The sequence below is a fragment of the Macrobrachium nipponense genome, chromosome 2 (genome assembly GCF_015104395.2).
Source record: "Macrobrachium nipponense isolate FS-2020 chromosome 2, ASM1510439v2, whole genome shotgun sequence".
Lineage (NCBI taxonomy): Eukaryota > Metazoa > Arthropoda > Malacostraca > Decapoda > Palaemonidae > Macrobrachium > Macrobrachium nipponense.
In genome coordinates this window covers 58,435,389-58,462,636 of record NC_087201.1, presented here as the reverse complement: position 1 = coordinate 58,462,636, position 27,248 = coordinate 58,435,389, and the positions used below count along the sequence as shown (strand labels likewise).

The 27,248-nt window shown below is 42.1% G+C and overlaps 1 protein-coding gene across 4 annotated transcripts in view; it reads right to left on the bottom strand.

The window, feature by feature from the left end:
- LOC135220615 (SRR1-like protein) overlaps positions 1-27,248 on the bottom strand; it is a 67,225-nt gene that overhangs the window by 37,545 nt on the left and 2,432 nt on the right. For 2 of the 4 annotated variants that reach the window (XM_064257921.1, XM_064257919.1), the window contains exon 2: positions 19,920-20,064. In XM_064257921.1, the coding sequence (XP_064113991.1) occupies positions 19,920-20,035 (116 nt within the window). In that variant the 5' untranslated portion in view covers positions 20,036-20,064. The remainder of the gene's footprint in view (positions 1-19,919; positions 20,065-27,248) is intronic. The other 2 variants (XM_064257920.1, XM_064257918.1) reach the window with 1 other exon arrangement.

Genomic DNA, 27,248 nt, shown 5'->3' with positions numbered 1-27,248 from the left:
GGTATGCAAGAAATACTGTACTACGTACATACGTATCTAGTAAAATGTGGAACCTTACCTTTCGAGTGAGGCGATCTCCGAAAGTGGTGACAGAGGAGGAGGCCAAATGGCAGAAAACTTTTATGTACACTTAACTTTACGAAACACATTAAAAAATGTCAGGAAACATTAACATTAAACTTTACGAAACACATTAACAAATGGCACAAAACGTTAACACTTAACTTTACAAAAAACTTAAAATTAATTTTTTTTCTTTTTTTTTTATTTTTACATTGTTTTTACTTTTTTATACTTTACGTTTTTTAACAAATTTCAATTTCTTCATCACTGAATGGATGCCAGTCTGTTTACGAAATTTATCAAACCACCCACAAGAAGCCTTGAAGTCTGAGGTTGCCGTCGATGTCCCTTCTCCTCCATCGTCTTCGGCCTGGGCAATCAAATCGCCGAAAATAGCGCTGGCCTTTTGGCAGATTGCCGTCTCAGTTATCGTAACGTCAGCGATTTCTTTGTCCTCAATCCAAAGAACATGCAGCCTCTCCATCCCATCATGCACATGGCTCCTCTTGTTGGACAAAATAGTCACGCCCTTAGAAGGTGTAGCTGTTTTGATGGCTTCCTTCTGCTTAAGGATGGTGCCTATCATTGACGGATTTCGGCTGTATTCCTTAGCGATCACACTCAACCGCATCCCAGCTTCATACTTCTTGATAATCTCCATTTTTGTCTGCATAGAAAGCATCCTCTTCTTTCCATGAACTTCAGCAACTTTCTTGGGACCCATGACTATATTGTATGTAATTAAGTTATGTACTAGTATACTAATTAAGTTCACACACAACACGATAAAGTAGTACGTACAACGAAATCACTAACACGAATTTACGTTAACAAACGAAATCGCATATGTGAACGAACGAATTCCGCGTGCGTACGATAACGCTGGTGCAAAGCAATGGCTGAAGAAGAACGCCTTTACATAGAGCATAATGGGAGAGATGCTGACCAATAGGAGAGCAGGATCTTATGGCGGTGACTAGCATCAGGAACCAATGGGAGAGGGGGAGGATGGTGCGCGAGTTTTAAAACTGTTCTCGGCGGTCCGGGTGAATCTGGGGACTTTACAGCAACAACCTTTCGTAACCTGAATTATTTTCGTATGTAGAGCCAAAAAAAATCTTCTTATTTGTTTTCGTACTTGAATTTTTCGTAGGCTGAGACTTTCGTATGTCGAGGTACCACTGTATATTATATCTCAGACTGCTCACTCTTCAGGTGGGTAATAAATGAGAAAAGTTTCAGAAAAGGCGGTATTTATACCAAGAGACCCATCCACAGGTATCCACATAACTAGGTCACCCCAGTTGATAATTTATCTTTAATCTTCTTGAGTGTTGGTTGAAGAAGACTTTATCTGTAATATCTGAATCCCAGGCTCCCCTTGAGATGTCCATTACCTGTCTTTGTTTAATCAAGGCCAACTCTATCATCTCTAGTTTATTCTGTGGTTACAGTGATCTATATGGTTAAAAATAGCTGAGCTGAGTTTCCTAATTTTTCGTTCACCAGCTTGATGCACAATTCATGCCTTATTAATATATTTTTCTTTTCAAAGATGGAAGAAATCTTTTGTAATGACGTGAAAAACAGTCACTGATATCTTTAGAGTATCATGTTATACAACTGCGTAAAAGTATTTTCCATAACAGAAAATAAAAAAACCACAATTTGTTGTAAATTGTATTTTTCCTAACTATACAAACCTGAGGTCCTTAACATATGGAATGTAATCAGCTGCCGCTGATTACATCCCATATGTTAAAGGACCAAGGGTTTGTATTATGTGTCGGAACAAATTGACATGAATGAAACAAAGTGATAAAAAAGTCATATCACACCCACTGACATACATTACTAAGTAGATAGGAGACACCGATCACTAGTAGTAATAGTCCTTATATTACCATTTCAATACTAAGTTGAAGGTAGTTGAACAATTCCATTTGTCACATTGTACAGAAAACATTGGAAACACAAAATGCGATCAAAGATAAAAAAAAAAAAAAATGATAACCTTAATAGTGCGAACAATGCGACCTCACTATTGTTTTCAATATTGTGATGTGAACGGGAATCAAATGTCAATGTGTCATTTATTGGTTAAAGAAACATCCCCTGCTCAGCAAGAGACAATTATTACACTGCAATCAGTGCAAGTTCCTGTTAGAGATATCAGGAAAGCTTAATACAGTGGAACCTCGGTTTTTGTACATAATCCGTTCCAGAACCTCCCACAAAAACTGAAACAATAATTCCCATAAGGAATAATGTAAATACAATTAATGCATTCCAGGCCCCCAAAAATAATAACAAAGAGACATTTTATAGGGAATAAACACAGTTTTACATACAGAAAACAATGAGAAATTAATATAAATGACTAATGAAATGAATAAAGGAACATTTAACATCACTCTTGCCTTTATGGAAAACACCTGTTAGTTATGGAAGACGGACATGAGGGGAGCAAGTATCAAGGACCTATATGGGGTTACTTCTCTTTGTTTCTACTGGTACTTCTTTGTTTTTGCTGGTAAATCTGAGTTTACTTCCCCACTTTGTTTTTTACTGGCACTAGGACCCTGTCGCACAACAAAACTTGTTGTGCGACACTTGTTTCTGTTGTTTCTTTAAAATGACATTGTCATTAAACATGTTGCAGACATGGATTACAACTTCTTGTTGGGATGATAATTCTCCACAAAATTTTTTACATCATTCCACTTTGTAAACATGTCCTAAATCCCTGAAGTAGACACATTTTGTATGTCCATTCGTTTTCTGAGTTTTTCAAACCAGACTCTGCTGGCCTTAAATTCACTTACAACAGTGTTTGTTGTAGGCATTTTCTCACTGAGATCGGCATGAAACTTCCTCCAACACTTTGGTATGAGTTCTTTCTTAAATTTTACAGTGTTTCTCGCCTTTTTAACACGAGGGCTAGCACTTGGAACTCTCTTTGGCCCCATGATGGCTTATTTAGCAGTTGCACTTGAATAAAAAAAAGCACAGAAAGCACAAAAACAATGAACACAAAAGAAGGGATGCTTTGTTTTGGCGGTCGACACGGGGCCCAGTTACTTGCTGGGTCCCGGATGGAGCGTTTTCGAGTGTATGAAAACCAAGGAAAAGTACGATAACCGAGACAAAATTTTTTACAAAAAAGTGTACGAAAACCAAAACGTACGACAAGAGAGGCATATGAAAACCGAGTTTCAACTGTATACCGAAGAGAATCATACATAGATGAACCAAATTGTTTAAAGAACAGCAAAGTTTAGAAAATGGGCCTAGAAGTGAAACTCCTCGAAGCACCACAAGAGAGCAAGACAATAAAGGGTGTAACACAGGTTTATGCAACCAGGAATAATGACTAGCTCTATGCCTATGACTGGTGTCTGATGAAATACTTTATACTTTAGATGGAGAGGGAGAGATTTTTAAAAATACACTTGAAATCTTTGATAGGTGTCTAATGAATAAGCAAGTCTACCTTTGATGGATGGGAGATTAAATTAGGCTTACTTTTTTTTATCAGTGTCCAGTGAAAACCGCTGATAGAGAGGGAAACAGATTCAATGATGCATGCATTTTTTCTTCAAAACCTAAATAATACATTTTAATGGGAGATACTTTATTCACATCAGTCTAAACCCTCTATCATCCTCCTACATGGCACCACCGCTCCCCCCCCCCACATCTAAGGCTACTATGACTTTGCTACAAACTCCATTGCATGAAAGTAACACCAAAGATAACAATTATTTTAAAATTCCCCTCACCGACAAACAAAGCCTTAAAATGCATAGGTTTATCAAACATTTTCTGCTCGAAATTACTTTTTCTTTCATTCCCCAAAATATTTGCATAAACTCGTGTTACACCCTGTATGATTTTTGCAGCTGTCAAAGAACAACCCCTAATTACAGTGGTAGGTTTTTTATTGTAAAAACACCTGAAATAGACCTTAATGAGAAAGTCACCTTTCAGCTACTTATATGCTCATGGCAGTAGGTCTAGGCATACATTTGAAAATAATTTTAATTAATTCCTATTTAGAAGAAATGAATAACTAGAGAAAGATTAACCCAAGAAAGCTTCTAGAAAAGTAAGCCTTTCTTAATGTATTCATCAGCTTTGACTCCCACAGCTTTCCAACGTGTCTCAATGAAACAAGATGATATCCAAGGAATTAGGGGGGAAAAATACAATTTTATTCGTTTCATTTCTTATGATTGCTTTTTGACATGAGATAGCTAGGTCAGAGTACATTATGTTAAGCAATATGAAAAGGATAAGAAAAAGGAGGACATGGCAGTACATTAAAAAACAATAATGGGAATAATCAAATAAAGTAGATTAATGTCAATATTGTTGATTTAAATATTAATTGACATTACGTATCTGAGAGAGTATGATGCTGAAAACAGGCCAAGGCTAATCAGATGTCAAAAGCAGAAGTCAAATTTAGGCCCACTAAATGTGGCATGCAAATTATTTTATTGATCAAAGGACGAAATTAGTTGAATTATACTTTGCTTTTAAAGAATATTGACAGGCTTAATGTATTATCTATCGGCTGTAGGTGCGAATTAACGATACCCCAGTGCCATGTACAATACGATATGTTGGGTCACGACTCGAGTGGTAGGAAAGCCAACTTTCAAATGCTTATGACTGCCACAAAGCCTTAGTTGAGAATAAAATTAGAATTTGTGGACCCATGGTTATATATTTCCTTTACTTTGCAAAATATTTGATACATTAAATAAATATAGTACTCAATTCTAATTTATTTCGAGTATAACTTCTTTGAATAGAAATATTTATTGATAAGTAAATAATCTGGCACTTGCATATGGCAATATTTCCATAACGAACATTGAATTAAGAAACTATGCCAATAGTTCGTGGGCCGACTGTACAAGAAAGGGGCTTTTGAACTTCTTTGAACAGCAATAATCCATGCCTATAGTATACTATTCAACAAATTTCACACAAACCAATCAATTCCAATTAAAAACTTTTATAAACCTGTAGTTCTCTCACTTTTGACAGGTAAAGCAAGCAAAATAAAGACTGGAAATAGTTTTCACCAATTGGGGGAAAAATCAATTCATGTTTTGATCAAGTTGGAAGGGTAATGAAAGAAGCAAAATTGCAGCACGTAAAGCAAAGAGAGTAAAGACAGTACTACTATGTGTTCAATGTGAAGGCAAGCCACATTCATGCCCTTCATGCTTTGAAAGAATCATTCAGATGAGTCCTAAGGTTACTAGGATATATCTAAAATGTGGCATAGTATTGATGATATGATTTTAAGCCCATAAAAAGTTGAAATTTAAAAATTTTTTGAAATATTGTACTTTTTTGCTTACTTTCTACATGGTCAGATTATCATAAATATGACTTTTTTTTCCTTTATATTTCAGGAAGGGTGCTTTTACTTTTTTACTTTTATAAAATTAAATTATCAAATTTTGTTTCCTTGGATTTTATGGTATTTCTAACTATTTTATATACAGTGGGGCCCCCGTATTCGCGTTCTCCGGATTCGCATTTTTCTCTCTGGACCATATCTACCCATCATTCGTGGGGAACTCACCTATTCACAGTATTTTTCTATGAGCAATATCCAGAAATTCCTGGTTTTTATAACCAATTTCATCATAAAATGCACTTTTTGTGATAAAACTATTAAAAATACCAGGTATAAAAATGTTTAGTGGGGTTTTCTTGAATTTTCCCTACCAAAATAGGCCGTTTTCAGCCTTTTTATAGGGGGTTCCAACTATTCACAGATTCTAAACATTCATAGGGGGTTCTAGTATGCATCCCCCACAAATACGGGGGACCACTGTACTTGTAATAAATGGAGATTAAAAATTTATAAAAATTCAAAATTGTACCACCAGTCGTATATGAGGAGTTTAAGTCTTGTTTACAATGTACCACCAATGGTACATATGGCAGTCAACGTCTTAAAATAATGACAATAAAGTTACTAATAATCACAGTTTCCATACTTCATTTTAATAAAATAAAACCCTCTGAAGTTGCTAAATAATCATAGTTTCCATACTTCATTTTAATAAAACTGTAAGTAAAAAAAAATCATTTAATCTGTGGAATGCCCCTCTTTCATTCAGCAGTACCTTCTACTTTTAGTTTGTAATGCAATGCAAAATTTAATATCAGAGAAAAATTTATTGTTTTTAAATCTTGTTTTATTGCACAAGGTAGAAAACACTGCTTTACTGAAGAGATAACCAATAGCTTTAAAGTAGTATATGTTTACACTGCTACCGTGACTTTTGGGTGAATTCTGTATTCTATAATACAGCAACTCCCTTTTTACAGATTCAAAAACCTGACTAAAGTCTATAACATTAGGGACTTCCATTCCTATAATAATTCTATACTAAAGATATCTTCTATTCTTCTTCCTCCAGTAAAACCTGCCAGGCACTAGTATATATCACACAAAGTAAAATAAGAGGTTTGACATACTGACTCAATTCTGTAATTCACAATATTAAAAATGTTATTGTTATAATACAATTAAGTTTGTTCATACTTACCTGGCAGATATATATATATAGCTGTATTCTCCGAAGTCCGACAGAATTTCAAAACTCGCGGCACACGCAGTGGGCGGCCAGGTGGTAGTACCGATTCCCGCCGCTGGGAGGCGGAAATCAGGAACCATTCCCATTTCTATTCATATTTTCTCCTCAGTGCCACTGTCTCCTGAGGGGAGGTGGGTGGGCACTTAATTATATATATCTGCCAGGTAAGTATGAACAAAATGATATTGTTAAGATACAATAAAGTTTTGTACATACTTACCTGGCAGATATATACTTAGCTATAGACTCCGTCGTCCCCGACAGAAATTCGAATTTCGCGGCACACGCTGCAGGTAGGTCAGGTGATCTACCGCCCCTGCCGCTGGGTGGCAGGAATAGGAACGATTACCGTTCTAGAACCAGATTTTCTCTTCCACCTGTCTCCTGAGGGGAGGCTGGGTGGGCATCAATCGTATATATCTGCCAGGTAAGTATGTACAAAACTTTATTGTATCTTAACAATATCATTTTTGTACATGGAACTTACCCAGCAGATATATACTTAGCTGATTGACACCCTTGGTGGTGGGAAAGAGACAACATTTACTGAATAGACAGGTAAACAACATACGTTGTAGGTAATAAATAAATAAAACCTTGGTTCCTACTTGATCAGGCGGAAGACTCCATGGCTAATGCCTAGGAATCTGGTTGGGTCTGTCGATGGGGTCTTATCCATTTACTCGACAGAGCCTCTTACATGACATATGCCTATGCCTAGTGGCATAATTAAGGAGCACAACACCGATCCCGATCACCTGATCCTAACACGAGGGTTAGTGCTTAAGTTGAAAAGAGTTATCTACAAACTCCTTTCAAACAACCCAAAGAAAAACTCGACGTTAAATAAAATTTAACTCACTAGTTAAGGATCAGTATCTGCTCCCTATCCCAGCAATGTATCCGCAGACACGTATCAACCAAGAGAGAAGGATCCCTCGAAGGTTATCTTGATATCCTTCGGATAATGGGAAGTCAACACAGAGTTGCATCTCCCGTATGTGACAGCTAATATGTCCTTATGACATATTGTTAGGGAAAGAACAAGAATTCGGAAAAGCTTGCACTTCATGCGCTTTTAATTCTCAGCTGTTTGAAGGAATCATCAATGCACTTATCAAGTGCTTAGGAGATCACAATGTCTCAAGGAAGGCCAGGGCGTTCTTTGATATCGATCTCTTCTGGGTGAAGCCTGGAGCCTGGCTAGCGCTTCGTGCCTGGCAGGTGCCTAGCGCCTGTCTAGCGCCTCGCGCCTGGCTGGAGCCTTGCGCCTGAATGGCGCCTAGAGCCTGGCTGGAGCCTCGCGCCTGGATGGCGCCTTGCGCCTGGCTGGTGCCTGATTGGCTCCTCCTTCCTGGCTAGCGCCTCGTGCCTGGCTGGAGCCTTGCGTCTGGCTGGCGCCTTGCGCCTGGAAGGCACCTGGAGCCTGGCAGAAGAATTCATGATTACTGTCTATGAGTCTGCATGCCTCAAGAGTTTCAGCGAGGTAGGGACCTATGACTGACAAACCCTTCTGGATCATGTCAATGGGGGCTAACCCGCTTACACGACAGAGCCTTCTCGATCGTGCCAATGGGGGCTGACCCAACTTACATGGCAGAGCCTTACCTGTATCATATCAATGGGGACTAGCCCTCTTACATGACAGAGCTTTAGGTTTCTCTTTACTGGAAGGAGCCTTGCGCCTGGATGGATCCTCAATCCTGACTGGAGCCTAGCCTTGAAGGAGCCTGGTGGCACCTGGATGGCGCCTGGCTGGCTTCTAGAGCCTGGCTGGCTCCTAGAGCCTGGCTGGCGCCTCGCGCCTGGCTTGGCTCCTCCACACTTGCTGGAGCTTCGAGCTTGGAAGAGTCTCTAGGCTGTTTAGCGATGTCCACATCGGACACTCTTATATCTGTCCGATTTGTTCACCTCTGGCGCATTTGCGCCAGGTTGGAGGCCCGCTCCTTCTCAGTATCCGACCATGACAGAGTTACCTTGGAACTGTCTGCCTCTGGCGTTTTTCGCCTGTATTGGCATTTGGCGCCTGGCTGGCGCTACATTGTCCAAGAGTCCTAAACAACCACATAGTTTATCAGAAGACTGGAGAAGGGTGGAAGAAATTCTTCCCTTTTGAGCTTTTGGCCCCTGGCAAGGGGAGGTGATTTTAGTCAGCTACACCCAGTAGAACGACAGGATATCTAACAATACGAGAGAGAAGAGTCTTCCTCCGAGGAGGATCCTTCGTGAACACTTCTTTTGCTAACGAGATCTCTTCTTACATGTTGATGAGGTTCCTCGTTGCAGAATCTTCCCTATCCTTGCCCGAAGGAAGGGAAGGAGTCTGGAAGTCGAAGGAGACTCTGAGCTGAAATTGGGCGGAACCCTGATTTCTAGCTCTTATTGTATCTTCTGAATACCTTCTGGGAAGCATTTTGAGCCTCATCGCACCCCGAAGACTCTGTAGGCAAACGTTTAAACCATCTCTTCTTCTGTAGATGAAAATGTAAGTACCCTGCCTGGGCAACGAAAACTTCTATCTGAAAGCGTTGCGTCAGGAATAGAGGGATTTAGTTCTTTTGCCAGACATAATATGCTGGCAAGAACCCATTGCCGAGTCTCCATTGAATCTGATGCGAGATTCCAATGCACAAAAAATTCACTTGTCTTCTTGGTCGTTTAGGGCTAAGAGAAACAATGAATTCCTTCATAAACTTCCTCAAAGAAGTTTGATGAGGAGCAGTTCCATTTTATCGGAACACGGAATCTGTGGCCACAAAAAAAGATCCCATTCGAAGTACATGATATCCTACTCTTGTCGTATTGCTGGTATCGTATAAGATCCCGAAGATCTTAATCCTCTGTTATCTCTAATTCCCCTGTAGAGACAGAGTATAGCCTTTTACTGCGTTCTTTGATAGCAGATATATACATAGGTGATTCTTCCCTCTGAAAGTGAAGAAAAAACCTCGCTATGTGGTTCACAGAGGTATCGGAAGAGGACAGTTTCCTCATTCCATCTAGCACGATCTGCAGCAATTCTATGTCTTAGCCATGACTATTGTCATTTTACCTTGAAAAAACCTCTCATTCATGTCCACTTCTGGTCAGTCTGCACGCGGACAGACTCAGAGTGGAGAGGTTCTATAGGTCTATTTATAATAGATTCTGATAGAATATCCAGATACTCTTGGAAAAGCCTTACGAAACATGCTGTGAGAAGAACGTGACTTCTGTGAATCCAACCTCTCTAAGGCCAAAATGAGGCATACATCCTCTCTTCCTTTGACGCCCATTTATCTTAATATATGTTAAGAATTTATAAACTAGGGGAAAAAAAGACTAAAGTTTATTCCCCTTCTTTAAATTTAAAGATGTCTTATATTGCTACCTCTCTTGGTTCGAGGAAAAGGAAGCAGTCTAAAGGAAGCCTGTTCGTCTTCTACCTTACAAAGAGATCTATGAAGAAGACTTTCCGCAGGTTCTACACAACTCTTTTCAATAAATGTTAGACATACGTTAACAGTTATTAACTTTCGATCGAGAAGGTTCTCACGGACATGCAAAATCTTGCATCGAACCTCTTAAGGATCGTTAGTTCCGTCCGTCTGTTCCCCAAATAGGTTCTCTTTTGTTAACGCGAACAGGGGCGAAAAAAGAGATTCTCGATGCTCTTTGCGATATGAGAGAGTCGTGGAATTGGCCTCAGTGATTAAAATAAATCATTTCATCATTCCTTGTAAGCGACCCCTTTTCGATTAAATGGGTAACGAAATCAGGAACGAATCTTGCCGTCACCGAGCCTGCTGTCCAAGAGGCTACTGGACTCTTAGGTTTAATAACTCGCTAAAACGAGAAAATATCTTGGATGGTGCTTCTGGGCGCGCTGGCGCTTCTGGCGCAATTTGCGCCAGGCTGGCGCTTCCTTCTAGTTCTTTTTAGGTTATGTGCCATAACATCTATGCCTTTATGGTACCCGACATCCTTCACATGTTAATTCCGTTCTTAATGGGAAAAAAAAAACTTTTATATACGTAGTATAGTCCATTCAGTTAAAACAACTTCTGCCACTAAGAGAATGTTTCCCATCCGACTCAACCAACTTCTCTTGAGCAATATCCGATTCTAAAAAGGTTGTGTGCGTTTCTCGAAAGGATGAGAGAATTATATTTATAGCGCTCTGCCGTATTAGAATCCTTTATAATACTGTCACATTGTGGTAAACAGCATTAATCTAGGAAACCTTGTAAGGATACTAGGAATTCTGTAGTAACCTCGGTATGTGCATAAGACTTGACCATACCGTAGTCTTAAAGTGAATTCTCTACTACATTCATCTTCTCACTAAGCATGTACTCTAATAAGCCATGCTTCGTAAGCATGAGAGCATTATACAATATAGAGTTGCGCTGCGTTAGAATCCTTTAAAATGTTACCTACGGTAAACAGCATTGAAATGTTGTAATATCTTTCTTATTGAAAGCTTCTTAGCAAAAGGCAGACAATATTTTATTTATGTTTGCTTAACTATCCCCTCAATCCGAGGCTAAAACCACGATTGTAGGGGAGAGACACGGTTAGTCATTCCATCCCGCAGGAGAGAGACAATGTAACCAACCATCATGACGAACCACCTACATGATACTGCGTTGGCGTCTAAGCGATAGCAGTCTCGGACTCTCGTTAGCTGACTGTCCTTACTCTTCCAGAGTTGCCAGCTTACTCCATTTAATAAAGGAATCTTATAAAATTATTATCGAACTTCAGGAAGTTCTTATAATGCATATTTAAGCGAAACAAGACTTCGATAAATCTAGAAGCTAAGTAGGTGTTGTCTTAACAATCCCTTTAAGCGTAGTCCTTCCTAGGAAATTCCTGGAAGGATACTGGTAATTGAGTTGCTCAGCAAAGAAGTAACTACGGTATGTGCTTATGATTTGCCGTATCGTATTCTCATACAATAGATACTCTACTACCTTCTTTCCCTGCCGAGGCAGATAGAGAAAGGAAAAATTTTTACTATCTTCGTTCTTTCCGTTAATAGAAACGATAGAAAGAGTATATATATCTCCTTAAGGAAGGAAGTTAATCCAGGAACTCTTTAAATCTTCGTGATTTCCTCATAAATCGTGGAAGAGACAGAATTCCTGTTGATCTGTAGGGTTTACGGAAGGAAGTAGATATTTCCTATCCGCCATCATACCCAAACGTCGATGAGATTCTTATAAGAAAACTCCCAAAGCTCTTGCCTCTTTCATAACGAGGGAAGAGCATGAATGAAGGAGAGAGTCCTCTGAATAATGAAAAAATGGCTTCTTCTCTTAGTATCAGAATCCTTCTGGCAAAAGCGACGGCCGCCTGTGCGACATCTTGCACCTTTGCCAGGGGAAAGTTGCTCAAGTTAAAAACTCAAAGAGGAGCCTCGCGACTGACCTCTCTCTCATAAGAAGATTAGGAATATTCTGGCGCCTGGCTCCTTGCGCCTAGCGCCTGGCTCCTTGCGCCTAGCGCCTGGAATGTTCCGCGCGCCTGGAATGTTCCGCACGCTAGAAAGGAGACTCGCTCCTGGAACGTTCCGCTTGCGTGGAAGGTCCCGTGCGCCCTGATAGTTCCGAGCGCCTACTAGACCCCTTTTAGAAAGAGCCTCTTGCCCGGAAACGTTCAATGGAAGGATCGATCTGATTGCCACTCTACTATAAGGCTCCTTGCTCTAGCCGTCTGTTTTTCTGGCGCAATTTGCGCCAGGCTGGCGCTTCGTCTCTTTGAAGGCGCCTTGCGCCAAGAAAAATTTTCTAGAACGCGGCTCGCGTTTGGTTGTAGGAACGCGGCTCGCGCTAGTCTGTTAGCTGGAACGCGGCTCGCTGCTGGCTATTGGAACGTAGCTCACGCTAGCTTGCTGGAACGCGGCTGGCTCTTGCTCAGTGTTCTCTTAGTTTTCAGAGAACGCGCTAGATCATCGAAACTCCAAACATACATTCTTCGTTTTTCGGATGTAAGATGAAGAGACGCACTTTTTTAAGGATGCCTTATCAATGGCTATCCTTGGCAGTCTGGGACGTTCTACAGAAACCTGCCGAGGGGACGCCTGACCGGTGGGGGTTCTCCCTAACCTTCCTGCGGCTGTCGACTTTCCTCCTCCACTGGGTCTGGGAGTTTGGAAGAGGTCTAGGCCTGGAAGCGCTACGGAGCCGATCAGACGCACCCTCCACTGCACTGGGAACACTATATTCACTTCTTACCTTTTAAGAGCTCGCCTTTTGAGCTCCATCCATTTATCTTCAAATTTGCACATATGAATTTGTAGATTCTGTGGAGTAAGAAGGTGATGAGGATGCAACAACTACTAGTATTGTCAATACTCTAACTGCTCGTTAGTACGAGAGCTCTTAAAGCTTCTAAAGGAAGCGTATCTAGTTATATGCTTTCTGACTTCCTAAAGTAGGAAGTTAGATCTTATATTTCCTTCATCAAGTTCTAACACTTATACACGTATTAGTGAAAAAAAAATCAATATTTCCCTTATTGCAAAATATATGAGTGTCTACCGAAAAATTCGGTAGTTTCACGTAATATATTCTTCGAAATTTCGAAGCCAAATTCATTAAAAAGTTAATAAAAGCGTGTATGCCAAACCAAAGACCCAGTACTTCCCTGCAAAAGACAGCCCAGAAGGTCGATGGCGATGAAAAAAAAAAACAAAAACAAAAATCAAGTCAGGAGGTAGCAACAACGTAATGTTGACACTACCGCGACGAGAAAATCTGGTTCTAGAACGGTAATCGTTCCTATTCCTGCCACCCAGCGGCAGGGGCGGTAGATCACCTGACCTACCTGCAGCGTGTGCCGCGAAATTCGAATTTCTGTCGGGGACGACGGAGTCTATAGCTAAGTATATATCTGCTGGGTAAGTTCCATGTACAAAACTTAATTGTATTATAACAATAACATTTTGTTCATGAAACTTACCTGTCAGATATATATATAGCTGAATCCCACCTTCGGATGGTGGCAAGAGACAGAATAGGATTTGTAGGAAACTTAAATTAAGTAGATATCTACACCTTGGTTCCTCACCTGTTAGCAAAGTAGACTCTGTGATTACTGTCACTTAAGCCTGCTTGTGCTTAATCAGAGTTGCCAGCCAGGTGGAGACCTGTAAAGTGCTGTGCCGGCTCTGGATGCTCTGTCAACGGGGACGTGACCTCAACGTGACAAGACCATCGAGCCATACATATGAGGGCAACGAAGCAACTGACCACCACCTGACCAACTATCCAAGACCCCCTGAACACTAAACTAAGAGATGGGAGTCTTCACACAAGACTCACCACAACCACACAACAACTAAAAACTAACCATAAACCTAACTAAGGGATAGGGAGAGAGCTACCTTCAGCCCCAAGACTGTGTCTGCAGAAACGTATGGCCCAAGAGAACAACAGTCCTCGTATATCGTTATCTCACATCTCTTAATTAGTGTGAGGCGAATACTGAATTGCTCCTCCAAAAGGTGGCGTCAAGGATGTCCTTGATCGACATGTTCCTTTGGAAGGCAAGCGAGGTTGCGACAGCTCTGACCTCGTGAGCTTTCACTCGCAAGAGGCTCAAATTGGTCTTCTGGTAAGACGAATGAGCCTCTTTTATCAGTCTCTCAGAAAGAAAGCCAAAGCATTCTTGGATAATGGTATATCGGGTCTTTTTAACCGAACACCACAGATTATCTGAGGGACCTCGTACCTCCTTTGTCTTGCGAACATAAAACTTTAGAGCCCTGACAGGCTAAGGGCTCTCTCAGGTTCTTGGCCCACAAGGCTTGTCATACCCTTAATTTCGAAGCTCCTGGGCCAAGGGTTAGACGGGTTTTCATTTTTCGCTAAGAAAGTGGGACTCAAAGAGCAGACAGCATTGTCACCTTTGAAGCCCACCTGTTTACTAATGGCTTGAATTTCGCTAACTCTCTTCGCCGTCGCCAGAGCAGTTAGGAAAAGAGCCTTCTTTGTCAAGTTCCTAAGAGACGCTGCATGGAGAGGCTCGAAAGGACTCGACATCAACAGTCTTAGAACTAAATCTAAGTTCCAAGAAGGAGGCCTCGCCTGAGGTATCTTGGTTGTCTCAAACGATCTCAAGAGATCGTGAAGATCTCTGTTGTCAGTAAGGTCTAGGCCTCTGTGTCGGAAGACTGCTGACAGCATACTTTTATATCCCTTGATGGTCGGGACTGCCAGCTTCTGCACATTCCTTAGGAATAGCAGGAAATCGGCTATCTGGCTCACAGAGGTAGTGGAAGAGGAAATTCCCTCCTTTCTACACCATGCCCTGAAGGAAGCCCACTTCGACTGGTAAACAGCTCTCGAGGAAGCCCTCCTTCAACCTCGTCCCCTCCGATGCCGCGAACTTCCTAATGACTTCCCCCATGATCTTGAATGGCGGGAAGGCATACAGGTCCAGGTTCGTCCAGTCCCAGAGCAGAGCGTCTATAGCGACTGCTCCCGGATCCAACACAGGGGAGCAATAAAGAGGCAACCTCTTCGTCCTCGACGTCGCAAATAGGTCGACCCTAAAGGGACGTCCCCACAGTTTCCATAGTTCCCGACAGACGTCTTGGTGCAGCGTCCATTCCGTCGGCAGGATCTGATCCTGTCGGCTGAGAAGGTCTGCTCTGACGTTCTGGACTCCTGCGATAAATCTCGTCAGGATCCTGATTCGCTTCTTGCATCTGCCCACGGCAGAATCTCCCTCGCTAAGTAAAATAGAGGACGGGAGTGTGTACCTCCCTGATTCTTTAGGTACGCAAGGGCCGTGGTGTTGTCCGAGTTGACTTGGACAACTTTTTTCTGCAACCTTTCGCTGGAAGAACTGTAGCGCCAGAAAAACCACCGCTAGTTCCTTCACATTGATGTGCCAGGACACCTGTTCCCCCCTCCAGCCGCCTGACACTTCTTCCCCTCCCAGTGTTGCTCCCATCCTGACACGGAGGCGTCGGAAAACAACACTAGGTCGGGGCTCAGAAGCTTTAGGGACAAACCCTCTCGAAACTTCCGAGGATCTAACCACCATCTTAGATGGTTTTTCACCGATTCGGTGATCATAAAGGTCGCATCCAGATCCTCTTTGACTCTCCATTCTTCTGCCAGGAAAAACTGGAGAGGCCTGAGGTGTAGTCTTTCCAGAGAAACAAACTTTTCCAGCGAGGAAATGGTCCCCAGCAGACTCATCCACTCCCTCGCCGAGCAAGTTTCCTTCCCCAGAAGGCCGAAACTCTCTCTAAGCCTTGCAGCTGTCGTTCGTGGGACTGAAACACCCGAAAAGCCACTGAATCCATCTGAATCCCCAGATACACGATGGACTGTGTTGGGGTCAGATGCGACTTTTCGAGGTTGACCAGAAGTCCCAGGGACCTCGCCAAGGCTAACGTGAAGTGAAGGTCCTTCAGACACCTCTCTTCTGACGATGCTCTGACAAGCCAATCGTCGAGATACAGGGATACTCTTATCCCTGCAGAATGTAACCATCTCGCTACGTTCTTCATGAGCATGGTAAATACCATCGGAGCCGTGCTTAAGCCGAAACAAAGGGCTCGGAATTGCCAAACTTTGTCTTTTAACACAAACCTCAGAAACTTTCTTGAAAGAGGGTGGATTGGAACGTGAAAGTATGCGTCCTGTAGGTCCAAGGACACCATCCAGTCGCCCTCGGTCTCAAGGCTCCTAGAACGACTAGGCGTTTCCATCTTGAATTTTTTCTTGTCTATGAAAAGATTCAGCCTGCTCACGTCCAAGACTGGACGCCACCCCGACGACTGCTTTTGTACCAGGAAAAGCCTGTTGTAATATCCTGGTGACCCCAGGTCTAAGACCTGTTCCACCGCTCTTTTCTCGATCATTTGATCTAAAAGATCGAAAAGAATCTGACGTTTCTCCCCTTGAATGACGGGGAAAGATCTCTGGGAGTTGTGGATAGAGGAGGAGGGTCCAAAAAGGGGATCTTGTACCCCTGTTCCACTATCTTGAGGGACCAAGCATCTGTATCTCTCTCTCTCCACGCCCCCGCAAAGAACTTCAGCCTGGCTCCGACAGGCATCTGAAGGACTTCGATTTTCATTTAGAGGATTTTGGCTTGAAAGAAGCTCTTCCTCTTGAAAGCCCTCTCCCTCGAGGAGCAGCTCTCGAGGGAGGAGCCCCACGAAAGGGTTTAACCTTCCTAGGTGGTCGTCAAAAGAAGACGTAGTAGGGACTGCGGGACGTCTTGAAGACTGGGCCAAGAGGTCCTGGGTAGCCTTCTCCTGTAGGCTCACTGCCAGGTCCTTTACCATAGTCTGGGGGAAGAGATGGTTTGAAAGAGGCGGCAAAGAGAAGCTCCGCTTTCTGTGTTGTAGAAACAGATCTAGCCGTAAAGTTGCAGAACAGCGCTCTCTTCTTAAGAAAAGCAGTGCCGAAGTGAGACACTAACTCTTCCGAACCATCCCTGACGGCCTTGTCCATGCAGGATAACACATTGGACAGCTCCCCCAGACTTAACGAGTCAGGACTCCTAGATTGAAGATCCAGGACTCCCAAGCACCAGTCTAGAAAGTTAAAGACTTCGAGAGTCCTTAACAGTCCCTTTCATGTGATGATCAATCTCGTAGGCGTCCATGAAATCTTAGCAGCCGACAAAAGGGAACCTCTTCTTGAGCATCGACCAGACTAGCAAAGTCCCCTTGGGAAGACGACGGGATCTTAACTCTACTTCTCCTTTGGTCTCATACCAGATGCCACCTTTCCCACTGAGTCTTGAAGGAGGAAGGGCAAAAGTCGACTTGCCCTGATCCTTCCGACGTTCCATCCAATCTTGCAACTTCTTAAAAGCCCTCTTGGTGGACAACGAAGTTTTCATTTCCACAAACTCCGGGACCTTGCAAGACTTAGATGACGAAAACTGAGAGGGTGGAGACTTGGGAGCTGCAGGCTGGAACTTGTCTCCAAAAGACGAGCGTAGCAGTCGTACCAGCACTTTATAATCCGACACAGACGAAACCGAAGGCTGCTCCTCCTCAACTGAGTCCGCCGGACTACTAAGCTCTCCTTCCTCCCTAAGAGGCAAAGGAGACATCTCCTCTGGAGAGGGCGTGCGCCCAAACGGGTTCTAGCCTTCAACAAAGACTTTCGAGGTTTAGGTGTAGCAGGGGCTTCTTCAATGCGACCGACCTTCTGTCGATCCTTAGTGCTTGAAGAACGAAGAGCGTCTTGACAGCGCTGAGCGTCAAGAGAGGCTACTCTAACTCGCTCTAGAGAAGCGTCCTTACGCTTCCCGCTAAAGCGTCTAGCTTCGCTTTCAAAGCGTCCTTCTGGGCGCTCTCGAAGCCTTCTCAAAAGGCAAAGCGTCTAGCAAAACGTCCCGACGAGTGTCCTGCCGAGCGTCCTCAAAAGCGTCCTCCAAGGCATCCTGCCGAGCGTCCTCAAAGGCGTCCTGACGCGCGGGCTGATCAGGACGTCGAGAGGGAAGAAAAGCGTCCTGTCCACGAGAACTTCCTACAAGTAGAACGAGATCGAGGAAGCTCCGACGGAGAAGAAGCAAGCGGAGACAGAGACGAACGAGGAGACGGAGAAGGGGACTGCTTCGTCTCTTGACAGGCAGCCTGACGTCCTTCCTACGCTTAGGCTCGACTGCTGCTGGGCGAGTCTTCTGAGCCATTAAAGCTGACAATTGGTCTTGAAGAGACACAAGAATATTCTTCATTGGTGAAGAAACTAGAGGAGGTGAAGGGCTGAACCTGCGAGAAGACGAGGGGCGACGGGGACGCCTCCTTCCTTCTCACAGGTACAGCTACCTGCCTCTCCAAAGCGCGAAAGAAGCGCTTCTCAGCGTCGTCCTCAGATGACGTCCTACCTCTCTTCTGCGGAGGAAACGCGTCATACGACGCAGGTGAAGACCGCAACGATAACGGTGAGAGAGGACGTGAAGCGTCCTCACTCGGAAAAGTCCTTTTCAAAGGACGCGAGTCTCTCCGAGCGCTCCACCCCTTGCGCGGGGAGGGCGCCTCGGAGGACGAAAAAAAAAACAGTCCTTAAGGATGCGAGCCTGAGCACGCTCCTTGGCAGCCAGGGAACTAACAACAGGTCCTGCCGAAGGGACGCCAGATCGGTGGGGAGCCCCCGTAACCCCTTCTTGCGGCTTTCGATATACCCACTCCCTCCTGAGTCCTGGGAGTCCGATAGAGGTCTAGGCCTAGAGGCATTATGGGGCCGATCTGACGCCCCCTCCACAACACTAGGGGCACGATCACACACTTTAATTGAGCCGGTTTCCAAGGCCAACACTTTGGATTCTAGAGTGCGTAACGACTCTAGAATCAGAGAAAACGGCATTACCTTCTCCAGACACAGATCAGGGCCCGCAGGCAACAACACAGGATTAGGTGAAGCAAATTCTACTGGTGTTAATACAGGTGAAATGTTACTTCCCTTACCTTTCGAAGAACCGCTCTTGGAGGAAGCCCTCCTGATCCTATCGCGTTCCAATTTACGCCGATAAGAATCATACACTTTCCATCAATCATCGTCAAAACTTCGCATTCATTGCAGCGATCATCCAACAAACATACATGCCCCCTACACCCCATACATACTGTGTGGGGATCTACCGATGATTTAGGTAGCCTCACCTTGCAATCACTCTTCACACACACTCTGAAACTCACTGAACTTGATCCAGACATCACGTTCACAGAAAAGCCAATCCAAAATCAAAAAACAGTCCACTATCGCGTATGCCAATCCAACAATCCAGAATCAATAACCAAAAGTCAATCCAGATACTTAGAACGAGTCAATCCAAAAAATCCTAGGCGGAGGCCTGTAAACAGTTGTTACCGACCGGCGACAGAAAAATATGAATAGAAAATGGGAATGGTTCCTGATATCCGCCTCCCAGCGGCGGGAATGGGTACTACCACCTGGCCGCCTACTGCGTGTGCCGCGAGTTTTGAAATTCTGTCGGACTTCGGAGAATACAGCTATATATATATCTGTCAGGTAAGTTGCATGAACAAACTGTTTAACAAGAGTCTGAATAAACTTTTAACAGGTTACAAAACTAAAATTTTGTAAGATTAGTTTTGCAAAGCATTTTTTCTGTCTTAACTGTCCCTCAACTAATGGTATGTTTACAGAGACAAGAAACGGTAAACTGTCCATGAACTGAATGAAAAGGAGCTAGAGATTCAAGATTTAAAATGAACGTTTTCCATGAACCACATATATAACTTACGCTATAGTGTCTTCCACAGAAGTCTGAAATAGCACAGGCTCATCTACAGCAACACTGGAACCTTTTACTTTGGCTCGTCTTCTTTTACTCACTAAGATAAACCCATCAGTACTCATAGTGATATAACTGCTGGCACCTGAAAAATCTTAAAACATTAAATTGTTTTTTTAATTTGTATTTTTCTTAATACAGTATACAAACCAGGGCCTTTTATACAGGAGTATCCTTTAATGGAAACTGGAAATGGTCATTGAACTTGGTAATAAAGTGGTTACCTGGTGGGGGAATAATCTATCCTCACCTCGCATCTCCAATCATCTTTCCTTCAGCCTCAGGGACAAAGCAGGGTGGCTGAGGTGGGAATTGCATTTCAAGACTGGTTTGTATACTGTACAAAGAAAACCCTAAATTACTTTAAAAATAACCAGTTTTTAAAGTAATCTGTATTTTTCCTACATGTACACCCAACAGCCTTTCATATTTAAGTATCCTCAGCCATGATGTTAATAAGGTCATTAACCTGTGGTTATGGGGTTGATATCTTCACCCATCTTCAGCTGCAGGGACAAAGTGAGGTGGTTAATGTGGGATTATGAAAAAAGGCTCTGGTTTGTAACTTAGGAAAATAAATGATTCCAATTTATTTGTTACTTGCTTGTACAGAAATACAAACCATCACTTTTCATATAGATGTACTCCTCATATGGGAGGTCATCTCTGGCAACTGAGTTGAATCCTGCCCAGAAATATAATGCTCTCAGTTGCATATGGTCTGGCAAATGGGTTGACAGAGAGGTATGGATGTGTGCATGATTAAGCTTTTGACTCTGTAAGAAGACTCATCCATGTAAGGAAAACACTTGGAGAACTATGAAATCCTCCTCAGAGGCATTCAAGCCCATAAGTAGCTAATTCTAAATGGGTTCAGAATAAGTTCTACCTCACCCTCCTCCCCTATCAAAAGGAAGGACAGACGTGCATCTCAGGATCTACATAGTATACTAAAACTGTATAGTACTCATAGTTTAGTTACCTGTACATGAACCAACTCCAGCACATACTTCAGCCAAGGTGATGTTGCTCAGTACAATGATGTAAAAGTTGTCTGTATGACAGGTCTCCCCCATTACTTGACGTACCCAAATGCTAGGGACAGCCCCATAATCCCATGTAATGAGAAGTTGAGAACATGGAATAAGGGGAAGACAAGCTTGATGAGGAGGAAAAGGACAAGGGAGAACTTTTTAAAAATGCTTCTTCCCTTTCCATTCTTGAGTCTTGCTGGTCTTTGATGCCAAAAGAAAAGTCAAAGCATGAACTAAACATGCTGACATCTAATCAGCAACTGGGGGTTCACTTCCAGAAAGACCGCAGCTACAGGAGGGGTCACCTCCTTCATAAAAGCTCCTTCTCAGTAGCCAGTTGCCCAAAAATGCTGCAAAACATGGGACACCTGGAATTTTTAACATACTCCAAATTGACCAATTCATCCTTTAGACAAATATTTTCCTTTTTTTTCTTCTTCTTCTTTTCACCCACTGATATTTCATTAATGATTCTGGGCTACCCTTAACACTAATGTCACTACAAGAAAGCATGGCTTTGTCAACATTATCAGCCTGTTTGTTCTAGTTCTCACACTTATCTCTCCTTGATCTCCAATTTCATTATTTTCTACACTTGTGGACTTAAGTTCTACTTTGTGTGTGTGTTTTTTTTTTCTTTTTTTTTTTTGTATACCAGGTCTCAGCTTGGATATTGTTAGATAGCAGTAATACACCACAGATATCACAGTACTGTTAATGGGAAGAGAAGAACACTGATGGCAGCAGTGATCATCAACTTGTTATTGCTAGAATAAGCTGAAATTAAAGGCACTCAATAAAGTTGTTAGAGAATATTGATACAATAAAGTTTTTTATTATGAAAATGAAGAAGCTTCAGGAATTGAATGTCAGATTTGCAGTGCTAAAAACCATAACTGAGAAGAGCAGTAAATGAAATAGAACTGGCTTAACATCAGAAGTACGTATATCAGTCTGTTAGCAAAGAAGTACTACAAAAATATAGGATAACAAGACAGAAATCTTGGATATTATCCAAGGTTTCTGTGATGGCAGTAAGGATAAAACCACCAATTAGGGTAAAACACTGCGTGGACTGGCCCAACTCACCGACTATCATGGCTGGCCACCCTCCAAAAATGGAATTTCTATTCTAAAATTAATATTAATAATAGTTACCTGTATAATTTATCTAGCCCTAAATCCCCAAAAACCGCACCAAAATTTACCACATTGGCAACCATGTTACCTCCTATTCTGTCCGCTAGTTGACAACGCTGCTGTTGACAGTTACAAAACCTTCCCTGAAAATCAGTTGTGATAAGCAGATCATGGGGTAGGATGGGTGGGACTAGATAAATTATATAGGTAAGTATTATTAATATTAATTTTAGAATAAAAATTCCATATTAATAAACATTACCTTAATATAATTTATCTAGTCCGATTAACCACATTGAAAAGGAGGAGGGAATCTGAGTACAATTTCCCCTTCGGACAGAATAGGACATAAAACAATCAAAGAAATATATATCATAGGCAGTTAAAAACTCAACCCGAGGTCTAAGATACTAAGAACTCCAAGTCTCCTACCATAATGCCCCAGAACTGCAGTAGTAAAGGACAAGGAGTAAGGTGACCGACCAGATGACCAGTCAGACAAAATGAGGACAGCAAGGCTGCACCTCGATGACTTTATCAAGCACTACAACGACACCTGCTCTCTCACGAATGTCTGGCGCCAAGAGAGAGGATCGGGTATTGACAACTCTTTCCCTGAAGGATGAGTGCCTGGACTGCCTGGGCGATTCAGAGCTAAGCAAACATTGGGGGTGTATCAACGCAATCCAACGTCGCCAGCAGCGATATCGGCTCATGAGCAACTCCTGACTCGAGCTTTCTGGTGCCAAGAGAAAGGAGCGCGGAGCAAAAAGGCGACTCAGTCCCGAAGAACGAGTGCCGGCAGTCCAACCTGGTCTCATGTTAAACAATCATCGGAGGGTGTATCAACGCAACTGACGTCGTCAACAAGAAACTCAGGGCTACTAATGTCGCCTGATCTCGCACGAGTGTCTGACTCCGAGAAAACAGGTGAGACAAAAAGTAGATGGTGAACAAGTCACCAGATGACAACAGACGATCCATCGACTAATTCCCTATCCAGAAGGACAATGGAAGAAGCGTGAGTCGTCAGGACAAGCGAACCAGTGGCTAGTCCTAGGTCGGCATCGACTTTGGGAGAAGCATAGTCGCCAGTGCCGACAACCCAATGGCTGGTCCCATGTCACACTGACAATGGAAGCAGCATGAGTTGTCAAGCAGCTAGTCCTTGTCATCAACAACACCTAAATACCAACTTGCCTAATTCCCATTATAACTAAACCTAAAACTGCCATAAGTTATAATGTAAAAACAAAAAATATATACAACAAAAAAGAAAAAAATAATATACAGGTAGCAACCAAACGTAAAACAGGAAGACTACATAATTCTCCTGTCTGACGACCTGTCCTGCCATCACCAACAGGCCCAAGGAACAATTCCTGATGTTGCTGGCAGAAAGAAGCATCGAATTATCTTGTCAATCCACTGGACTGTTGGACAGGTCACGTAATTCCGGGTTGCGCAAAAATTCGTAATATAAAATAAATACCACAATAGAAATAAAAGTTAATTCACTATTTCGTGGATGTAATACGTCAGTGGTAATTAACATAAAGTTGCATTAACAATTAATGAGAGCTTTAAAGGCACAAAAAGGTTTAGGAAATTGATAAAGAGCGGCCGTTATGTAAACAACACGGCCGCTCGTTAACAACTGATTTTCAGGGAAGGTTTTGTAACTGTCAACGGCAGCGTTGCCAACTAGCGGACAGAATAGGAGGTAACAGGGTTGCCAATGTGGTAAATTTTGGTGCGGTTTTGGGGGATTTAGGGCTAGATAAATTATTTTAAGGTAATGTTTATTAATAAGTACTTTTAACGCGTCCTGACACCGGAGATGGTCATCAGTCACAAGTTGCTGTTGGTGAAAGGAGCTAAAGACCTCTACTCTCCTTTCGAAGTAAGTATTTTCTCAAAAATTAGAAATTAAGGCCACATTTTAAGATTTAAACAGAGGGTAATGAAAAGGGTGGCCAACGCAGTGCAAACTTCACCAAAACGCTTTCAAAATTTTTACTAACAACTGGAAATATTTAGAAAATTGACGCCATCTCGATGTTTGCGGGTCGCTTGTCTCAATAAACTTCCCATTTCCTGTGGTAAATCCGCACACCACTTGTACCCATAGATGATAGGGCACTTTCATCACAACAATCGTACACCTGAACTCTTACCAGCACTTATTTGTACTTATTCAAGGGGACTACGGCATTCTTTGCAGCATTTTGCGCTCTTCAATTGTTTATCAGTGTTGTCAATTAGTATGTGTTTACCCTCCAAACTGGGTATAAGACTTACACAAAACCGGGGAAATAATTGAAATTAGCATATCTATTTATAGCATATATACATAGTACAGAAATTTTATCATTACTGCATTACTATGACAACTAGAATTCATGGAAACAGTTTGTAAATGCATCGGTGTATGTGTGACACTCCACTAGATTGGCAATGATGAGTCATTTTTCCTTCCGTCGTCTGCTTGTAAGTATACATCAGAAATATTTGTAATTTTTTGGGGTTAATTTGGTTACAAAAATGGGATAATAGACATGAATTAAATAAACATTTTGAAGTAAAGTTAAACTAAATAATGAGTAAAGTAAACAATTAACGGAATAAAGCTTTGCACCTCATATTCAGTGTTGTCGTCTGCTGCTCGTAACTGTGTTTGTGGAGTGAGTACTTAGGAACCAGGAACAGCAATGTGGTTCAAGTGCAATGTGGAGTGAATCAAGACCAAAATGTGTATAATTACAATCAAATAAGCGCTGTGGAGTTTCAGTTGTGATGGCAGTAAGGATAAAACCACCAATTACAAGGTAAAAATGAATTTCAGTTCAAACCATGATCCTGGGAATAAGAATTTTCATACTTTCACTTAGGCTATATAGGCAACAAAATGTTGTTTTATTGTGCTGATTACAACTGCAATCTTGAGTAACATCAATAAACGTTACATATATACGCTAATTAGCTACTGTTCAAATGAGCGCTTGGAAGGCTGGGAAGGACGTGAGATTCATGCCAGTTATGAAAGGCACCTCAGTTGGTCGACGCCAAATTGGATTTAAAAACTGCCTTGAAAACATATTTTACGAAAACCTCACATCTTATTCTAGTTCGTATGGCGCTTTCATATATCACATTATGTTGATGAAACTTCAATCTTTTGAATGGTATGCTTAAAGATGCAATTGTATTCTTGTTTCACCAATTAGCCCTATAGGGTAAAAAACTGCATGGTACAGGGGTGGACCATGTACGATCAATGTGTACAACCCCAAGAAAAGTACATTATAACGCGTCCTGACACCGGAGTAGAGGTCTTTAGCTCCGTTTCTGACCAACAACAAGTCACGTCTGATGCCCATCTCCGATGTCAGGACGCGTTATAATGTACTTTTTTTGGGGTTGCACACATTGATCGTACATGGTCCACCCCTGTACCATGCGGTTTTTTACCCTATATCAAGTGAATAAGGCTGATCCACCCGATGACGATGGATCCCAGGCGGTGTTTCCCCCTGGTAGGCAAAAATTGCAGTCATAAGCGGTTAAGTTTTATGGCGCTTGTCTAGCGCTGAAATGCACTGACTTCTGGTTATTGGTGCCGATAATAGAGTACCAACTAGGATAGGTACCTAGCTATACCTACCTAGCCTACTTGGGTCCGATTCAAATAAGCGATGAAATTTGTCGATTTTCAGTGAAAGTATGGGACACCTTATTCCCGGGGTCATGTTTTGTTCTGAAATGCATTTTTACCCCTAATCGGAGGTTTTATCCTTAGGTAGGTAGCTAGCTAGGGTAAAACATCAAAGCAGGCCACGCAGGCCAGCTACCATCAGTGCAAGCCACCCTCCGAAAAAGTACATTATAACGCGTCCTGACACCCGAGATGGGCATCAGTCGCGACTTGTTGTTGGTGAGAAACGGAGCTAAAGACCTCTACTCTCCTTTCGAAGTAAGTATTTTCCCCAAAGTTAGAAATTAAGGCCAAATTTTAAGATTTAAAACAGATTTAAACAGAGGGTACTGAAAATGGCGCCCACGGCAGTGGAAATCTCACCAAAACGCGTTCAAACATTTTTACTTACAACTCGAGGTATTTAAGAAAGATTGACGCCATCTCGATGTTTACGGAGTAGCTTGTGTCAATAAACTAACCATTTCCTGTGATAAATCCGCACACCACTTGTACCCACAGACGCTGGAGCACTTTTATCACAACAATCGAAAACACGATTTCTCATCAACAACAAGCCAGGCGTAAACAGCTGTTGGGGTAGAAGATGGACGAGAAGCGTGCTCTTGGCTAATTTTAAATAAGTAGTAAAACATCAATATTTTACATATTTATGATGATTAATTTGAAAATATTCGTTATTGAAAAGTAACTCGACTCCTGACTCAAATTTAAGTAATTATTTTTCTGAATAGAACGTTCTTTCAAGTTCTGTATTATGACGTCACGACATCTTGACTTTCGTACTACCTTGTAAATAATTGCTATACTCAACTGTCATTGCAGAACAGTTTACCAGTTATTCATGCAGATTGTTATCAGCTATACATGTAATTGTTATAATCGTAATGCGCATATATATCTTTATTATTTACTTTTTGGATATATGAAGATGTTTTACTGCTGGATTATCGCCGTAGTGTGACGCAATCGTTTTCGGTCCATGGGCCTCTTGTCTGTTTTCGCACCATAAGAAATTATGGGCCGAATTTGCAATGACCAGAAAGTCGTTAAAAGAGGAAAGTTAAGCATTGAGGGGCATATGTTTTGACTGAGAAAAATAAAATTTATTCAATAGCTAGCTTTGTAAAAAAATACTTGGTTATAAAAACTTGATTGACAACTAAGCAGCATGTCTACTATGGGTTTCAGAGACAGTGCAAGCAGGTTTTTTGGGCAATACCTATTTCTGTAACGAACACTCTTAACAGAACGAGATTTTGCTATAGTGCATTACACCCAGTGCCGTAATTTATAAGGGTATCGTGAATCACTAATCGTAAAGAATAACGACACTTGTCCTTGTACCAAGAGACAAAAACTCCATTATGCAGAATGGATACGAACACG